The 17577-nt window shown below is 38.3% G+C and overlaps 2 protein-coding genes and 1 pseudogene across 3 annotated transcripts in view; 2 read left to right on the top strand and 1 right to left on the bottom strand.

Moving 5' to 3' along the window:
- The first annotated feature begins 4639 nt into the window (after window positions 1–4639).
- LOC21387673 (pentatricopeptide repeat-containing protein At4g02750) lies at window positions 4640–7302 on the top strand. Of its 2 annotated transcripts, none has more exons than XM_010093935.2 (2): window positions 4640–4851; window positions 5068–7302. In XM_010093935.2, exon 2 carries the CDS (start codon window positions 5093–5095, stop codon window positions 7142–7144), a length of 2052 nt encoding a protein of 683 aa, XP_010092237.2. In that variant the 5' UTR covers window positions 4640–4851; window positions 5068–5092; the 3' UTR covers window positions 7145–7302. The 2 variants fall into 2 exon arrangements, with proteins under 2 accessions (XP_010092237.2, XP_024018673.1); XM_024162905.1 differs by having other exon boundaries at window positions 5049–7302.
- Window positions 7303–9059: 1757 nt separating this feature from the next.
- On the bottom strand, window positions 9060–10054 carry LOC21387672 (annotated as a pseudogene).
- Window positions 10055–10708: 654 nt separating this feature from the next.
- The window catches only part of LOC21387670 (DNA polymerase V), a 13180-nt gene continuing 6311 nt past the window's right edge, over window positions 10709–17577 (top strand). Inside the window, 3 exon segments of the mRNA XM_024162906.1 lie at window positions 10709–11374; window positions 11732–11857; window positions 11956–12153. Of these exon segments, the coding sequence (XP_024018674.1) occupies window positions 10781–11374; window positions 11732–11857; window positions 11956–12153 (918 nt within the window). The 5' untranslated portion in view covers window positions 10709–10780.

Below are 17577 nucleotides of genomic sequence, written 5' to 3'. Positions count from 1 at the left end.
CCGCGAAGTGCTTTCCGATTCTCACGGTGTTGAACTAACGGTGGAGACCAGTGAGTCGTATTGTCATACAACCCTCTCACACTCAACATTTTACAAATATGTATTTTATTTGAAAATCATCTCATGGTTATCAAATCCATATAAATAAACAATCTATTTATCGGATATGTGAAATTCTAAAATTTAACACTTTTATTCAATTTCACACATAACATAAGTGTGCAAATTAATTTTCCAACTTAAATCAATTTAATCATATTAAATCAATTTTAATGCATGGTCATTATTTTATTTTGTTTTTCAAAACTCTTTTAAACAAATAAAATAAATAAAATTATATGCGTGTATGCATGAGATGTTATAAATATGAGTAGACACACTATATCTATATGGCATGTTATATGCATGGACATATAATATAGAATCATCAAATAAATATAAGTATAAAATATGTAATCAGCTATTGAGATGAATTTGACTGAGTCCTATGGGAAAAATAAATTACAAGCATATCGAACAAATAATTATTGCAACTAAATCGAATAAATAAATAATTACAATAATTATTTTCTTATGTTACATCAACATGTCTTCAATTTAAATTATTCGTTCTTCGGGTCTTCAAATTCGTTCGTCTTTGGGTTGGGCTTTATCTTCTTCCAGGCCCAAAACTCTTTTAAATCTCTCAACGCGCGTAACGAGGGTTTCAGAAACCCTTGGGTCCTGTTGGGTGTGCGCTTGTGCTGTGCTGGGGCGCGCCTAGGGATCATCCATAGGGTTTCAGGGCAAGGGCGAACTTTATGAAGTTTTTCCGGCTTCACAGTTTTTTATTTCTCATCCGACTTTTGTCCCGCTCCATGATGCTTTATCTAACCCTAATCTACCCACATCTTAGCATTACAATAATTCTAATTTCCTGAATAAAATTAAAAATAATTTTAATGAACGAATTTAACCGATCTATGGAACTATATAATTAACGACTAAATCAATCATCCACACATTCATCAACATGAATAAATATACACATTCATAAATAAATGCAAGTGCCTACCCATCACAAACATACAAATAAAATACACATATTTAATATAAATTTGATTATCACATAATCGGAGCATAAATTAATATAGTTTATAGACCGCTGTGATACCAATTGTTAGTTTTAAAAACCATTTTCTATGTGATAGCATTTATCTAGCGGACCGTGTATAACAAAAATTTTACAAACCTTTGAGATACTCTATAGATTACATTAATTTATGCACGAATAAATTAATCAAATTAATTTAGGTCAATAACTTAAGTTATTTGACCACGAACGTTTCTCGCTCCAAGCTTATTTAAAATACGCGAATCTTTCTTGTCAATTCCTTGAATCTATGAAGACGTGTGTGTGGGCACACCTAAAACAAAACAGGATTAACAAATAAGCACTCAAGTTTTCCAAGAACACCAACGCATGCACGACATGGAATTTAGGAGAAAATTTTTCCTTTCCTTACTCTATAGAATTCTGCCACACTATGCTAAGACGAGCAAAAATTGTGCTCTCCAATTTTCTGCAATCTCATATTTGTAGAGTAGTAGTCAGACTCCCAAAAGAAGTCTAAACATTATTTCCACGATAAAGCTTGATAATTATCTCTCACTTCTAACTCTCCAATTTTATGCAATCTCATATTTGTAGAGTAATAGTCAGACTCCCAGAAGAAGTCTAAACATTATTTCCACGATAAAGCTTGATAATTATCTCCCACTTCTAATTGATTTTGGAAATGAAATTCCCTCTCTCCCTTATCCTATAGGGCCGGCCACTACTGGGATAATACTCTCTGTGGTAGGTGCAAAAACTCATTGGGGAAGGAGGTAAAATTCTCCTTTATCCTGTAGCCCATTTTTAACTCAAATTCTAATTCTAATTAATTTAATTTGAATTTCAAGTGGACAACTTATCAAATAAGTCAATTGGATAACTTAGAAAGTAAGCAACTGAATCCCAGAGGGATTCACACTATGCTGGGCGTGTACACCATGTGGACAACTCCACTTATGTGTTTAAAAATTCAAATTTAAATAACTACATTATTGTTAATTTATATTAATTCTCAATTAATTATTCTTGAGCGTTCTATTTAGAATTCTATAATTATAAAATTCTCATTTTGCACTTAGTGTCTTATAGGATTACAAGGATGACGCGGGACTCATGGACCTATAATTCTGAGCTCCAATAAAATTAATAATTAATTAACTCGTTAATTAATTAATTAATTAATTCTATTAATTTTAAAAGTTACTCAACAATAAACTTATAATTGCACTATCGTAATTATAGATTTAATTTACTTCTAAACTATGAAGTGTTCATTTGATATAGTCATTACACATAGATCAATCCTCCATAATTAATTCACAATTAGAGTTGGATAAAATCCGTTAACCTCTCTAATTACATATTTATCCTTGAGTACCATTGATTCTCTAATGGACAGTGATTCATAAAACAAATTCATAAATTAGAGCTCCTACTAGTCCAAGTACCGAATCAATCCTCAAGAGAATTATTTACGTGCTTCTTTCTCAAGAAAGAATGGATTCCATCTCTTGTATTAGCATTCCCGGCTACTAACTTTATCATGTATATAAAATATAAGGAATATGATTTAACATCTCGGAATCCGTACCGAGTAAATCAAAAGACACAAATCCATAAATAGGAGTCTACTAATAACTCAGGATTAAGATCGTTATATATACAACTATCGGTAGACTCAATTAGAATTTCTATGCATAACGAAAAATATTCACGGTTCCACACAATCTCATTATGCTTAATACAGTCATTCAATATCTTACCATATTAACAGTGCGGATAATATCATTCCGTTCTAAATGGGAATAACATGTATTAGTAATGTTTTAATTAAGGATTCTGAACTTTAAATAAATTCATTACAAACATTGTTTTGATTATTATCCTTAAATATTATCCTCTTACATATAGTACTTATATACAATATTTAAGGTCACGTAAATAATCACGGAATTTTCAGTGGTATTCATAAAATATTCAATAATATATGCACATAAAATGATTAATAAACTCTTTTTATTAAATTAATAATAAATATCTTATTACATTTCATGCTTTTAGGACACCATTCCCAATAGCTGTAATGTTTGTCAAAATGAAAATTAAATTAAAAATTTAGAAGGTATCTTCCACATGAGTGTTTAATGAGGGTAATTAATATCTTTTTGTATCAAATTGATCCTCATACACGTATCATAGGCAATTTTTTTTTTTTGAAATTAAGAGTTAACCGTTTTGGGGGGAAAATTAGGGGTCCCCCAATTTCAAATTTTTTTTTCATTAATGACGTGTATAAAAGATTCAATTCGATGCAAAAGGACCATAATTATCCTTATTAAACACTCACGTGAAAAATATCGTCTAAATTTTTTACTTTGTTTACAATTTGACGAACAACGCAACAAACTTCAAAGTTTAACGGGTGAATTGCGAAGAAAAAAAGTTAAGAGACTAATTTACCAAACTCGATTTGTTGAGGGGGTTTCGATGCAAAAAACCCCCTAACGACCACGTAGACATTAATTTAGTTTTACTCCCCCCCCAAAAAAAAAGGAAAAAAGTTTATTTTGCATATGGAAAAGATCTAATGGTGTGTTCATTTGCACAACTCAAGTCATGACTTAAATAGCGTATGTGAGAGAAAAAGACTATAGCAAAACAATTGAATTTGAATTTATGTGAGGGAAAATACTGTAATAATATGACTTAAATTGTGTAAAGAACACACCCTAAATATCCATCACATTTTTTTTTATTTTTTTAGTTTTTTTCTCAATTTTTTTTCTTACTCTTATTCTTATTTTCTTTAAGGACAATTAGGACTCTTTCATTCTCAAAATTGACTATGGATCAAGAAGATGAAAGAATTGAGCATAAAATCTAAATCCTAAAGTATAAGTATGAAACAATCTAACCGACTTTATTATTTGGTAAATTTAAAATTGAGGATTAACTTTATTAGTGTTCCTGAATTTTAGAGTCATTTTTACTTTATTCTTAAATTTTAAAAACTCTAACTTTGCTCCTTGAACTTAGAATTGTTCTCACTTCATCCATTCTGTTGTAATTTTTGTTAAAAACAGATAGAAAAAAGAGAGTAATGTAATCACGTGGTCTTTCTGTTTAAATTTATGTTAAAAATAACAGATAAAAATCATATGGTCACACTATCCATTTTTAAGAAAAATTACAACAAATGAAGTTAAGTGAGAACAATTCAAACTGTAAGGAGCAAAGTGAGAATTTTTAAAATTCAGGAGTAAACTGATAATGACTCTAAAATTCAGGAGGCATCAATGTAATTAACCTAAAATTGAAGGTATATAAATGAAAAAAAAAAAATTTATATTTATGGCCATTCATCTTTATTATATAAAAAAAGGAGTAGAGTGAAAAATGAAGTGAAAAAATAAAACTACAAGAAAATTAAAATGGTCATTGAAACCAATAATCCTTTTCTCATTCAGAAAAAAAAAAAAAAAGAAAAATCTCCCCCTTATAATTCAGGGGAAAAAAAAATCTATCTCACCTCGGGACATTAAACCCTGAACCCTGATATATTTTTGAAAAAAATAAATCCAAACAAACTACTGTTTTTGCAAACCTCCAACCTCTCTCTCTCTCTCTCTCTCTCTCTCTCTCTCTGATTTTGTCAGCCACGGCCACAGCTCCATTGCTTTTGAAGCTCCTCATAAAATTCCCACAACCCCTTTTCCTGCCACAACCACACTCTTCAAGGTTTTAACTTCCCATTTGTAAGCTCTTTTTCTTTCTTTGGTTCTCTTTGATTTTTAGTAGTTTACTTCCTTGCTTATTTAATGGGTGATTTTACTTTTGATTGCTTAGTTCGTAGTTTTCATCGATTTTTTGTTCTGTAATTAGTTTTCTGCCAATTGGGTTTCAATAATACACCATGAACATCATTCATACATATTTTTTCGATTCAAACAAGACAACGACATGTTTGACAGCGTACGTCCATAGGCCAATGGTGCCATGCTCTTGACACTCAGCCGAAATATCTCTCCGCAAATCATAAGTCCGATATGTACGGTCTCAACAAACCTCATACGACAAAACCATGTTTCTTTGATCCCTCCCGACCTAAAGCCTCTCAACTCCAAGATCTCCAGCTATATGCGTCATGGCTCGGTCGACGAAGCCCAGAAGCTGTTTGACAAAATGCCAGAGAGAAACACTGTTACCTGGAACGCAATGATCCGTGGCTATTTTCTGAATCGATGTGCTGATAATGCCATCGAGATGTTTGATAAAATGCCGGAGCGAGATGTCATTTCGTATAACACGGTGATTGCTGGGCTGATGCAGTGTGGAGATGTTGATGGCGCGTGGAGAGTCTTTAGTGGGATGGGGTTTAGAGATGTTGTCACATGGAATTCGATGGTTGCGGGCTATATTCGTAATGGGATGGTTGGTGAAGCTTTACGAGTGTTTGATGGGATGCTGTTGAAGGATGTGGTTTCTTGGAACTTGGTAATTGGTGGGCTTGTGAGATGTGGAGAATGTAATTTGGCTGAGAAATATTTTAGACGAATGATTACCCGGGATGTTGTGTCTTGGACAATAATGATTTCGGGGCTCGCAAGTGCAGGGCGGATTGTTGAAGCCCGTGAGCTCTTTGATAACATGCCCTTGAGGGATACTCAAGCTTGGAATGCAATGATGGTTGGGTATATGCAAAATGGATACATTGAAATTGCTCAAGCTTTGTTTCAGAAAATGCCAAAGCGAGATTTTGATTCTTGGGGTGAATTGGTGAATGGGTTGGTCAAGAGTGGGAGGGCTAACCTTGCCATGAAACTTTTCATGGAAATGCCGGAAAAATGTCAAAAAACATGGAATTCAATTCTGTTGGAGTTCACAAGAAATGGACTTGTTAAGGAAGCACATACATTTCTGGAGAAAAGCCCTTATAGTGATGTTGTGTCGTGGACGAATATCATTGTTGGGTACTTTGAGATTGGGGAAGTTGACAACGCAGTTAGTGTTTTCGACTTGATGCGAAGTCGAGATGCAACTGCATATAATGTGACCATATTCGGATTGGGAGAAAATAATCGCGGCGAAGAAGGTATAAAGCTTTTCATTAGAATGAAAGAATTGGGATCTCTGCCAGATGAAGCCACATTTACTAGTGTCTTGACAATATGTTCCGACTTGCCAACATTACAGCTTGGTAGGCAAACTCATGCCCTGGTTGTAAAAACAGGATATGGTAGTTTTATGGCAGTTTGTAATGCCATAATTACCATGTATGCAAGATGTGGGAACATAGATTCTGCTCTGTTGGAATTCTCTTCTATGTCAAACCATGACATCATCTCTTGGAATTCTATAATCTGTGGATTTGCTCACCATGGGAATGGAGAAAACGCTTTGGACATGTTCCGAAAGATGAGATTACAAGATGTTGAGCCCAATCATATTACCTTTGTTGGTGTTCTATCTGCTTGTAGCCATGCAGGACTGGTAGACCTTGGTAGATATTTCTTTCATATGATGAGACATGAGTATTTTATTCAGCCAACAAGTGAGCATTATACTTGTTTAGTTGATTTACTGGGGAGATTTGGACTTATCAATGAGGCAGTGAGTCTTTTAGATCAGATGAGAGCAGATGGAACTGATGTTCCTGCTAGCGTTTGGGGGGCATTGCTCGGTGCTTGTAGAATCCACAAGAATATTGTGGTTAGCAAGATTGCTGGGGAAAGGATTTTGGAAATGGAGCCTAGCAACTCTGGCGTGTACTTGATTTTGGCAGAAATGTACCTAAGTTGTGGAAAAAGAAAAGATGCTGAAAGCATTTGGACAAGGATGAAAGGCGCAGGAGTCAAGAAGCAGCCCGGGTGTAGTTGGATCGAGTTAAACAACAGCAGCCATGTCTTTCTTTCAGGAGACAGTTCAAACCCTCAGTTTAGTGATATTAGTTCTGGGTTAGAGTTGCTTCGATCAGAGATGGAGACTAAGAATGCAAAACTTGTTGCTGCTTCTTATCAACAAGTTTTATTAGATGGATGTTATGGTTGAGATTTTGTAACTTTCACTTCAAATTGCAGATGTTTTAGTTACAGTGGTCCAAACACAAGGACCATTTGGATGCACGATCATTTTGTTGGTGCCATGTAGTTCCCTGCCTTCAAGATAAGATTGGCCAGGATCTATGGAGAGAGAGATGATCCATATTCAGTTTAAATGATTGTAATCTGCAATACGAAAAATATTCTATTTATACATTCATTTTTCTTTTCATCAGCTGAGATGTGGATCTGCAGAGAGAAGAAATGATCCATACTGCAGTTTGAGGACGTTTAGTTTATGTATTCAGAATCATGATTCAGAATCATTCTCGTTTTACGTGTATTTTTTATGAGAGAAAACACTGTAGAGAACTATGAATCATGATTCAGAATCAGGGACGAATAGAGAAACAAACATCCCCTAGTGATTAGGATTGTTATACGAAAGAATAAAGATATACTATTGGTACATTGTTTTGTTATGTTAAAATAAAAATAAAAAGGTTAACTAAACCTTTAAGTACTGAAATCGTTGGCATGGCTACTTTGGGAATGCCATTAGTAAAAAAATAGCTATATTTGGTATGTAAGACTTTGGAACTTTTGCAATGGAGGGGAAAGATGTGTCTTCGGGTTCCTTTTCAAACAATGGCTTAGTTTGGTAATGCTGTGGATTTTAAAAAAAATGCTTTTAGCTGTGTTGAAAGAAAAAGCAGCTGTTTTAAAAAGCAGCTGAGTGTTTGGTAAATTATAATTATAGTAGCTGTGCTGGTTTCAAAATCAGTAAATAGCGTTTGGTAAATTTTGAGGTGGAATTGCTGTGGGTATGTAAAATGACCAAAATAGACATGATATGAAATTTAAATATATATAATTATTTTTAGTATTTAAAAATACTTGTTTAATTGTGTGAACCCGTATCACTGATTTAAAAAGATATTTTAGGCAAATTACTAGGTGAATTTAAATAAATTTGATTTATTTTATTAGCCAAGAAGCTTGTGTAGAAAAAATATATATTTATTTTCTTTTTCAATGTTTGAATTTATTTAGGTGTGATTCATTTAAAATACTTTTATTAACTAAGCATTTGAGTGTAATATGGTAATGGTTGATTCAAAGGGATAAAACATGGGATAAGAAGCATCTCTGAAATGTAAATTTTCGTGATTTTTCAATATCATCTCTGAAATAAATAGTTCTGAGCGTGTAAACTTGTTCTCATAAGTACAAAACGATCAAGGGAATTAGTAACCAAGAAAGCAAAACCAACCACGTTATGTCGAGGAAATTATAACAAGATTGAAGATACTATAAATACATTACCCAACCAAGCGTGTTAGGAAACTGCTAAGAAAGTAGGCACTAGAACACAGTAATGATGAACTGCCAAACCAAACTCCAACGAAGACAATTTAGTAGTTTTTCAATCCAAAATCAACATTATATTGTCAGAAATGCGACTAAACGAGTTAAATTTAGTAAAAGCGCAGTAACAATTGTTCTATACTTCCATTCCATGAATAATGGCAAAGGCTTTAAACCCAGCAAGAGGGCCAACACTGTAAAATATCAAAGTGTTCAAGTTATCAACAAAGGATGGAAAAGCACAACCATAAAATATGATTCTTTCTGATCCACAATTAAGAGCAATGTTGTGAACTAAAGGTTCTCCAAGTTATAAGTTCAATTATGCAGAACATAAAATCAATCAATACAAAAATAAGAACACAATTTAAACATATATATATAATAACACAAGATGAAGTAGCTTCTAGCAATTGCATTTGCAGCAGAATTCTATTTTTATTCAAGTGACATCCAGATAAAAATTAATCCACCAACTAGCATTATCATTGTGATATATCAGTCATGAACTGTGTGTACAGCTTCTAAGCTAGAAACGACATCTTAAAGAAGCAACATGTGGAAAAACAATCAAAGATCCCACCAGTTTTCCTTTGATAAAGATTATCAAGTATCCCCCTGCAACCCAGTGCCCTCAAATAGCAAACTAATCCGTATAAGGACACCATTAATCTTTTCATGACAATATCACGAGTATGATAAAGCTATTGAGCAAAGCTGGCAAATGGAATGAGATAACAAGCAATCAATCAAACCCATATCTTTGAATTCACCAGGAACTCTTCTTGGAATTTTGGTAGTAATTGAGGTACCAACGCACAAACTTCTTCAATCCAGTCTCCAAATCGGTTGTGGGCTTATACCCAAGTTCTCTGTAGGCCAAACTTATATTGGCATGAGTAAACTTCACATCTCCATTTCTCGGCAGAGGCAAGACCTTCGTCTTGGCCTTCACCTTCAAAAGCTTCTCCAATATCCTCACAAGCTGTGTCACCGGCACCGGTGAAGTATTCCCCAAATTGAAGACCCTCAACTGAGCATTGCCCCTCTTCTTCCCGCCACTCCCGGTGCTTTTCTTCGCCGTGTCCAAAGCCGCCAAACAGCCCTTCACTATATCATCAATGTAGGTGAAATCCCTCGCCACAGTCCCATGATTAGGCGCTTCAAAGATCGTGATCTACTTCCTCTTCAGAATATTCTTACTGAAAGAGAAATACGCCATGTCTGGCCTTCCCCAAGGTCCATAAACCGTGAAAAACATCAATCCAGTAATCGAAAGCCCGTGGATATGGTTATAAGTGCGAGCAATCTCTTCACCAGTCTTCTTCGTTGCCGCGTAGAGACTCGCCGGCTGATCAATCCGGTCCCTCTCCGAGAACGGTACCTTCGAATTCAACCCGTAAACCGAACTCGACGACGCCTAGACGATCGCCGGCTGCGGATTCGCCGACTTACAGACCTCCAACAGATTCACAAACCCAGCTATATTGCTATGAACATAAGAGCTAGGGTTTTGCATTGCGTACCGTACACTAGCTTGAAATCACGAAGAGAGTTTCAGATTTGAGGGTTATTTTGGGAAGAACAAAAATTTCATTAATGAATTTAAGAGATTCCCGCATAATCGGAAATCAGAAGCAGCAATTGAGCTGCTTCTAATTTCAACTTGAAAATAGCTTTTAGATTCTTTAAGAATTTGTTTTTATGTGTTTACCAAACACATTTTTTTAACTTCAGCTGAAAAAAAAAGTGCTTTTGACTTCTCAAAATCACTACCAAACGGAGCCATTTCATGTAGCCCATTAACTTAAAAATAGTTTTCAGACACATTTGAACAAGTTTTCAAGATAAGTTTATATTGCATAAGTGCGAAGCATTAATACCAAAATTCAAAAAAGAAATGCAACACAAACAATTAACCAAAAGCCCCATGAGAAGCAAAACAAACAACCAAGTTACTCATCTGTCGAAATTTCTCAAAGTAGCTAATTATGAGAAAATTGATAAAAACCCCACAGACCCAGATATCTGAATATTTACACATATTTCTTTTTCCATGTGTGTTTTAGTATTTATTCTTCTGGTTCAGTCTATGGTATATACTGTGCGGTTTATTTTTATTTTTATTTTGTTTTCTTTCCATGATTTTATTTTAATATAATTGTCAACTTGATCTACTACGACTGGCATGTACGTCTATGGTTGTTATTAATATTGTTATGTGTGTGTGTGTGTTTTTTTTTTCATTTTTTTTTTTCAGAAGATATATTGAGCTGCTATGGGTAGTAAAAAGAGGAGCTCAGAATCCGCAGAAATTGAAGATGGTCAGTTAAAAGTGCCTGCAAATAATGTTGTCTCGAGTAACAAATTGAAAAAGAAAATAAAGACGGAAAAGAGCAAAGAAGAAGAATCAGTGGTAGATGAGGAAGCTGGACCCTCTATTGTTTCTGATTCCATTAAACCCATGGAGAGAAGAAAGAAGAGGAAAGCATTGGACAAAGAGAGGCGTCGTTCGGCCTTGGAGAATGACGAATTTAAGCCCCAAAAGATGGATGTTGAGCACGACGGTATTCAGGCATCCACCACAGCATCTACGGTTGGATCCTTATCCAGTAGCATTCTGCCTGAGTTCCACATTGGTGTTTTCAAGGACTTGGCGTCCTTTGATGCTTCAGTGAGAGAAGCAGCGGCATAAGCTTTGGTAACAGAGTTGCAGGAAGTTCAGAAAGCGTTTGACAGGCTTGAGAATAAGGATTCGATTGAGGGAGGATTGAAGTTTGATGCTGAAAAGGATGATGGCTTGAATGAGTGTGCACCCTCTTTGAGATACGCAGTCCGTAGGCTTATTCGTGGTGTTACTTCATCAAGAGAGGTATGTTGAATAATTATCTTTTATCTTCTTTTACTTTGTTTGTTTGTTCGTTTGTTTAAAGCTATTTCTGACCGTTGTATGTGCATAAAGACTATGGGTGTTGAGTTGTTCTCTTCTCTATATAAGAGGTTACTGCTTTTATTTATTGTAATAATTTTAAGTTTTGTTCCATTAATAATAATACTTTTGGAAAACCATTAGTCCTAGTATAATTTAAAACGGATAGAGCGTAATTGATTTCAGAGGGATCCTAGAGTTCTTGTAGTTTGATTTGTGCATGATATTTCATCTCTATTTACGTAAACAAGCATATGGATAATTTGATATTGGCCAACCCTTAACACATTATTTTTGCAGTGTGCGAGACAAGGCTTTGCATTAGGTTTAACTTTATTGGTAGCAACCATACCCAGCATCAAAGTGGACTCTCTTCTGAAACTCACAGTCGATTTGCTAGAGATAACTTCATCAATGAAGGGCCAGGTGGCAAGATCTTTTACATTTGTTTCATTGAATTCTTTGGCTGCTTCTCTGCTCTCTCCATGTATGATTCTATAGCTTGTTTCCTTCTGGCGTTGCAGGAAGCAAGGGATTGTCTGTTGGGTCGCTTATTTGCTTATGGTGCTCTTGCCCGGTCTGGAAGACTCGTTGAGGAATGGAATCTTAATCAAAACACACCATACATAAAGGAATTCACCAGTCGAATCATCGCCCTTGCAGCCAAGAAGAGATACTTGCAAGAGCCTGCTGTAACAGTTATTCTAGACTTGATTGAAAAGGTAAATATACCCGGTAGATGAAGTTTGGTTTTGTTTTCATCAAAAGTTCCCAGGGCTTTATCAACATCTTGTTTGTTGAAATTTGGGAAGATTTCTTGTATTTTAGTAAAAAACCTTGATGCTATTTTGGTCTTTGAAAAGTCATTGGAATCTAGGGCCCAAGTAGATGGTGTGTGAAAACTGAAAAATTGACTTTTAGCCAATAACCTTCTTTGTTATTATCATTATTTTTATTTTTTGGGATAAGAAACTTCCTTTATTGTTACTGAAAACAACAGAAAGGAAAGAGGACAAGATGTTCTCGAGAATCAAAACAAAAAAACGGTAAAGAAACAACATGAAAAAATTAAAAATTGAAAACCATCAAAGAACCAGCAAAGACATCACATGTACTTACCCCATTACACCTGTCCAATTCAAAATAATCAAAGAAATTGGAAAGTCTTTAAAAGCTTTATCGGTTGATGGCTTGATGCCCGCAAGAAAGTGGTAAGTTCTGAGTAACTAATTCGCGTAATTGAATCAAGAAGATGAAAGAATGAATTTTTATTGAATTATCCACAAGAACTACAGAAACGGTTTCTTGAAACCGAAGGACCTTTCCTGCTCAGCCAAAATGCCAAGACTTCCGATACAGACTCAATGATTGCCTGGCTCCTTAGTCCAGTGTGTCCACCTATTTATTTCTGCCCCAACAATACTAAACAATAATCCCCTGTGCTCACACCCACAATAACCACGTAAGCATATACTAACACACACAATAACCACGTAAGCATATACTCACACACATAATAACCACGTAAGCCTATACACATACGACCCTATATACTAACAATCCCCTAATCACTTTCCCGACCCTTCCTCACATAAACTTGTCTAAGTAGAGGCTTATCAATTACTCCGCCCCCCAAAAGAGTCACCTTGTCCTCAAGGTGAAATTCAGGAAACTGTTGCTGAATGACATCGAAAAGCTCCCAAGACGACTCATAATCCGGTAAATAACGCCACTGAAGCAAGACTTCTAGCTGCCCAGTATCCTTAGAGAAACGAGTATCTAACAACCTCTCCGGCTCCACACGTAACTCCATGTCAGCCGCCAGAGCGGGCGGAACCTCCTGAGTCGAAATAGGCAGGCCAATGGCTTTCTTAAGCTGCGACACATGGAAGACTGGATGAATCTTAGCCGCTATAGGCAATTGCAACCGGTACGCCACTGCCCCCACACGCGACACGACCCTATAGGGACCATAAAACCGGGGAGAAAGCTTTTCATTCAAAAACTTGGCCAAGGAACGATGGCGATAGGGCCGAAGTTTCAGGAACACCAAATCTCCCACGTCGAACGAGACATCACGACGCTTAAGATCTGCGTTCCTCTTCATTGAATGCTGCGCCCGAAGCAAGTGGCCCTGCAGCTCCTCTAAAATAGCATCCCTAGTTTGCAATTGCTCCTCCAACAAAGAGTTAGCTGTGGAACCCAACTCAAAACGCAGCAATTTAGGAGGGTCACGGCCATACAATGCCCGGAAGGAGTCATTCCCGCGGACACATGGAAGCTTGTGTTATACTAATATTCGGCCCACGCTAGATGAGAAAACCATTGAGTAGGTTTCCCGGAAACAAAACAGCGTAAATAGGCCTCCAAGCACCGATTCACCACTTCCGTTTGTCCATCCGTTTGAGGATGGTAAGCCGTACTATGATGTAAGGCAGTGCCCTGCAGCTTAAAAAGCTCCTTCCAAAATTGGCTGAGGAAAACTTTGTTGTGGTCGGACACAATAGTCTGTGGGAACCCGTGGAGTCGCACCACCTCTTTAACAAACAAGGCAGCCACCGACTTTGCAGAAAAAGGATGGCGTGGACCCAAAAAATGTGCATACTTACTCAACCGGTCAACAACCACTAAGATTGAGTCATTTCCCACCGACTTGGGCAAGCCTTCCACAAAATCCATCGAGATCTCATCCCATACCTAGTTCGGCAGTGGCAATGGTTGTAATAGCCCCCCAGGAGCCAAGGTAGACGCCTTGTTTTGTTGACACACTTGACAAGCTGCCACAAAAGAGACTACATCCTTTTTCATGCCATACCAAAAAAACTCGGAGGACAATCGTTTAAACGTCTTTAGGACCCCCGAATGTCCTCCAACCTTGCTGCCATGAAATTCATAAAAGGACCGGTATGAGAGGAGATAGCCGAGTTAGGACCACCCGACCCTTGCAAAGCAACATGTCATTGCATAAAGAAAACCCCTTCACCCCCTTCGGATTGCCCAGCAACTCTTTCCGAATTCCTGCCAACTTCGGATCAACTAAAAGTTGCTGCCGAATTTCAGCTCCATCATATACCGCGGATGTGGTAAGGAGCATCAATTCCAACCCCGAAGATCGCCTGGATAAAGCATCAGCGACGCGGTTCTCAGACCATGGCTTGTATTGGATCTCAAAATCATAACCCAACAATTTGCACAGCCATTTATGGTGCTCTTCCCCAACTAATCGCTGTTCCAGCAAAAATTTTAAACTTCTCTGGTCAGTGCGGACAATGAAATGCCGCCCAAGGAGATAATGTCGCCATTTCTGGATTGCCAACACCACAACCATCAACTCGCGCTCATAAACGGATTTAGCCCTAGCTCGAGAGGATAATACCTGACTAAAGTAGGCTATAGGCCGTTGTTGTTGCATTAAAACCGCGCCAATCCCAAAACCCGAAGCATCGGATTCTACCACAAAGGGTTGTGAAAAATCCGGTAATGCTAGAACCGGAACTGTAGTCATGGCCTGTTTCAATCTTCGGAAAGCAGCCTCAGCCTCTTCGGACCAATTAAAACTATCCTTCTTCAATTGTTGTGTCAATGGCCAGGAAAGATGGCCATACCTTGTCACGAAACGCCGGTAATAACCGGTCAAACCCAAAAACCACGCAGCTCCTTAATAGAACCGGGAGTGGGCCAATCCAACATAGCTTGAATCTTGTTGGAATCGGCCGAAACTCCATCACAAGAAACAATATGACCCAAATACTCCAATCGACTTTGGGCAAAAGTACATTTTTTTTGGTTGACATATAATTGGTTATCTTCCAAGGCAGTCAAAACCACTTCCAAATGACCAACATGTTCCTCCAAGGTTTTACTGAAAATCAAAATATCATCAAAAAAGACTAAAACAAACTTCCGCAAGAAAGGTTTTAGTACCTCATTCATCAAAGATTGGAAGGTGGCCGGAGCATTAGTTAGCCCAAATGGCATAACCAAAAATTCATAATGGCCCTCATGTGTGCGGAAAGCCGTCATAGGAACATTCCCCACGCGCATCCGAATTTGGTGATAGGCCGATTTCAAATCCAGTTTGGTAAAGATAGTGGCACTAAACAATTCATCCAATAATTCTTCAATCACCGGGATGGGAAACTTATCCGGAACTGTAGCTTTGTTGAGAGCGCGATAATCAACGCAAAAGCGCCAACTACCATCTTTTGTTTTAACTAGAAGCACCAGACTAGAAAACGGGCTGTTTCTTGGTTGGATGATCCCGGCTGCAAGCATCTCTCGTACCAACTTTTCAATCTCATTTTTTTGAAAAGGGGGATACTTGTAGGGTCTAACACTAATAGGAGCAGTGCCCGGTTGAAGCTCAATGCGGTGGTCATGCATACGTTGAGGTGGAAGTCCATCCGGCATATTCAAGACCCTTGGATGAAGCTGCAATAGTGCACTGATCTGGGCAGGAAGTGGCCGGTCTGGTTCCCTTTCCATGTCCAACGCCTGTAACTCCAAATAGATGCCTTGTCCCTTATGTTTAATGGTCCGAAACATTGCTTTAAGGGAAACCATAGAAGTGGAGAGAGTCATGTCACCCCGCAATGTCACCACTTCCCCCCTAATCCGAAACTTCATCAATTGAGATTTACAATTCACATGCATACCCCCCAATGTTTCCAACCACTGCATGCCTAGGATAACATCCACCCCCCCTAACTCCAATGGCAAAAAGTTTTCTATTATGGTTAGTTGCGGTAAAACTCAATGACACTTCACGACAAAGTCCCTACCCTTTAACCGAATCCCCTGTGCCTACTTGCACTCCAAACCCGGCAGTGGGAAAAATTGGAATGGACAATTTCTCTACTAAACTTAAGGAAATAAAATTGTGCGTTGCTCCAGAATCGATTAAGACAATTACCTCTTGTTGAGCAATTAATCCGCGAATCTTCATAGTTTTGGGTGTTGAAAGGCCCACCACAGAGTTCAATGATAGTTCGATAAGCTCGGGCTGCCCCTCCTCCCAAACAGTCTTTGCCACGTCAATATCTTCCTCCAAACATTCCGTGGAGTCCTCATCACTAACCAACATAATCCGGAGCTCTTTCTTCTTACATCGGTGACCAAAAAAAAATTTCTCATCACACCTATAACAAAGTCCCTTGTCTCTCTTCTCCTGCAACTCCGAGTCCAACAACTTTCGAAAAGGAAATTCCCGCTTTTGGCCTACTGCCCTAGCCACCATGGCTGGAGCTCACTGAGGTCATTCCACTCCAGGAATTGATCTAGCAGGAAAGGTAGAGAAATCAGCTCGTGGACCTCCCAAAAATGTGGCCTCGACACTCTTGACCCTGCAACCTCCCGACGTAGCAACTCATTTTTCTCCTCGATTCTCTGGGCGATCTCCATAATTTCGCTTAATCCCTCCGGTTTTAAGAGTCGTAACTCCGCCCGAACCTCCGCCTTTAATCCATTAACAAAAATGCCCTCCAAAATTTCCTCAGGAACTTCTAAGAGTGGGGCGGCAGAAACTTCAAATTGTCTGCCATAATCCGCCACAGTCCCCTCTTGTCGAATCGCCAAGAACTTCTCACAGAGGTTTCCAGCCTGCGATGAGCGGAAACGCTGCAAAAGAGACAACGTGAACTCCGTCCAACCGTGAAACGGACGGCGGCCATTCTGCCACTGGAACCACGACAGGGCGTCTCCTTCCAGAGCAATTCTAGCGGTAATCAGCTTCTCCCTCTCTGAACAACGATTGATGGAAAAAAATTGTTCCATTCGGAACACCCATCCATCGGGATCATCGCCACTGAATACAAGACACTCCACCTGCCGCCGGCGGTATGAGGTCCAATCCTCATTCTCCGGCAACTCACCCAAAACCCCCCTGTTTTCCCCACTCTCCCTATGTCGCCCTCCTCTGTAACCATTTCCACCCATGCCACATCTCTGATCACGGAATCCCGGGTTTTCAGGTTCACCGAAAACCCCCCGCCACTCTCCACGACGACCCAACGCACCTTCCCTTGGGCCCCCATTCATTCCCTCTTGTCGACCCTCTCGTTCCTCTTCCCCTCCGTTGCGACAGGAATTCCGCAAATTCCTGAGTTCCGCCGATCGTTCTCTCCCCCCCCCCCCCCCCCCCCCCACCC

This window comes from Morus notabilis, unplaced genomic scaffold, assembly GCF_000414095.1.
Source record: "Morus notabilis unplaced genomic scaffold, ASM41409v2 Scaffold874, whole genome shotgun sequence".
Taxonomy (NCBI): Eukaryota; Viridiplantae; Streptophyta; class Magnoliopsida; order Rosales; family Moraceae; genus Morus; species Morus notabilis.
This window is presented reverse-complemented; position numbering and strand designations above follow the sequence as displayed.

Excerpts from the sequence above, each read along its gene's own strand:
- LOC21387673 (XM_010093935.2), top strand. The coding sequence starts at position 5,093 with ATGCTCTTGACACTCAGCCGAAATATCTCTCCGCAAATCATAAGTCCG.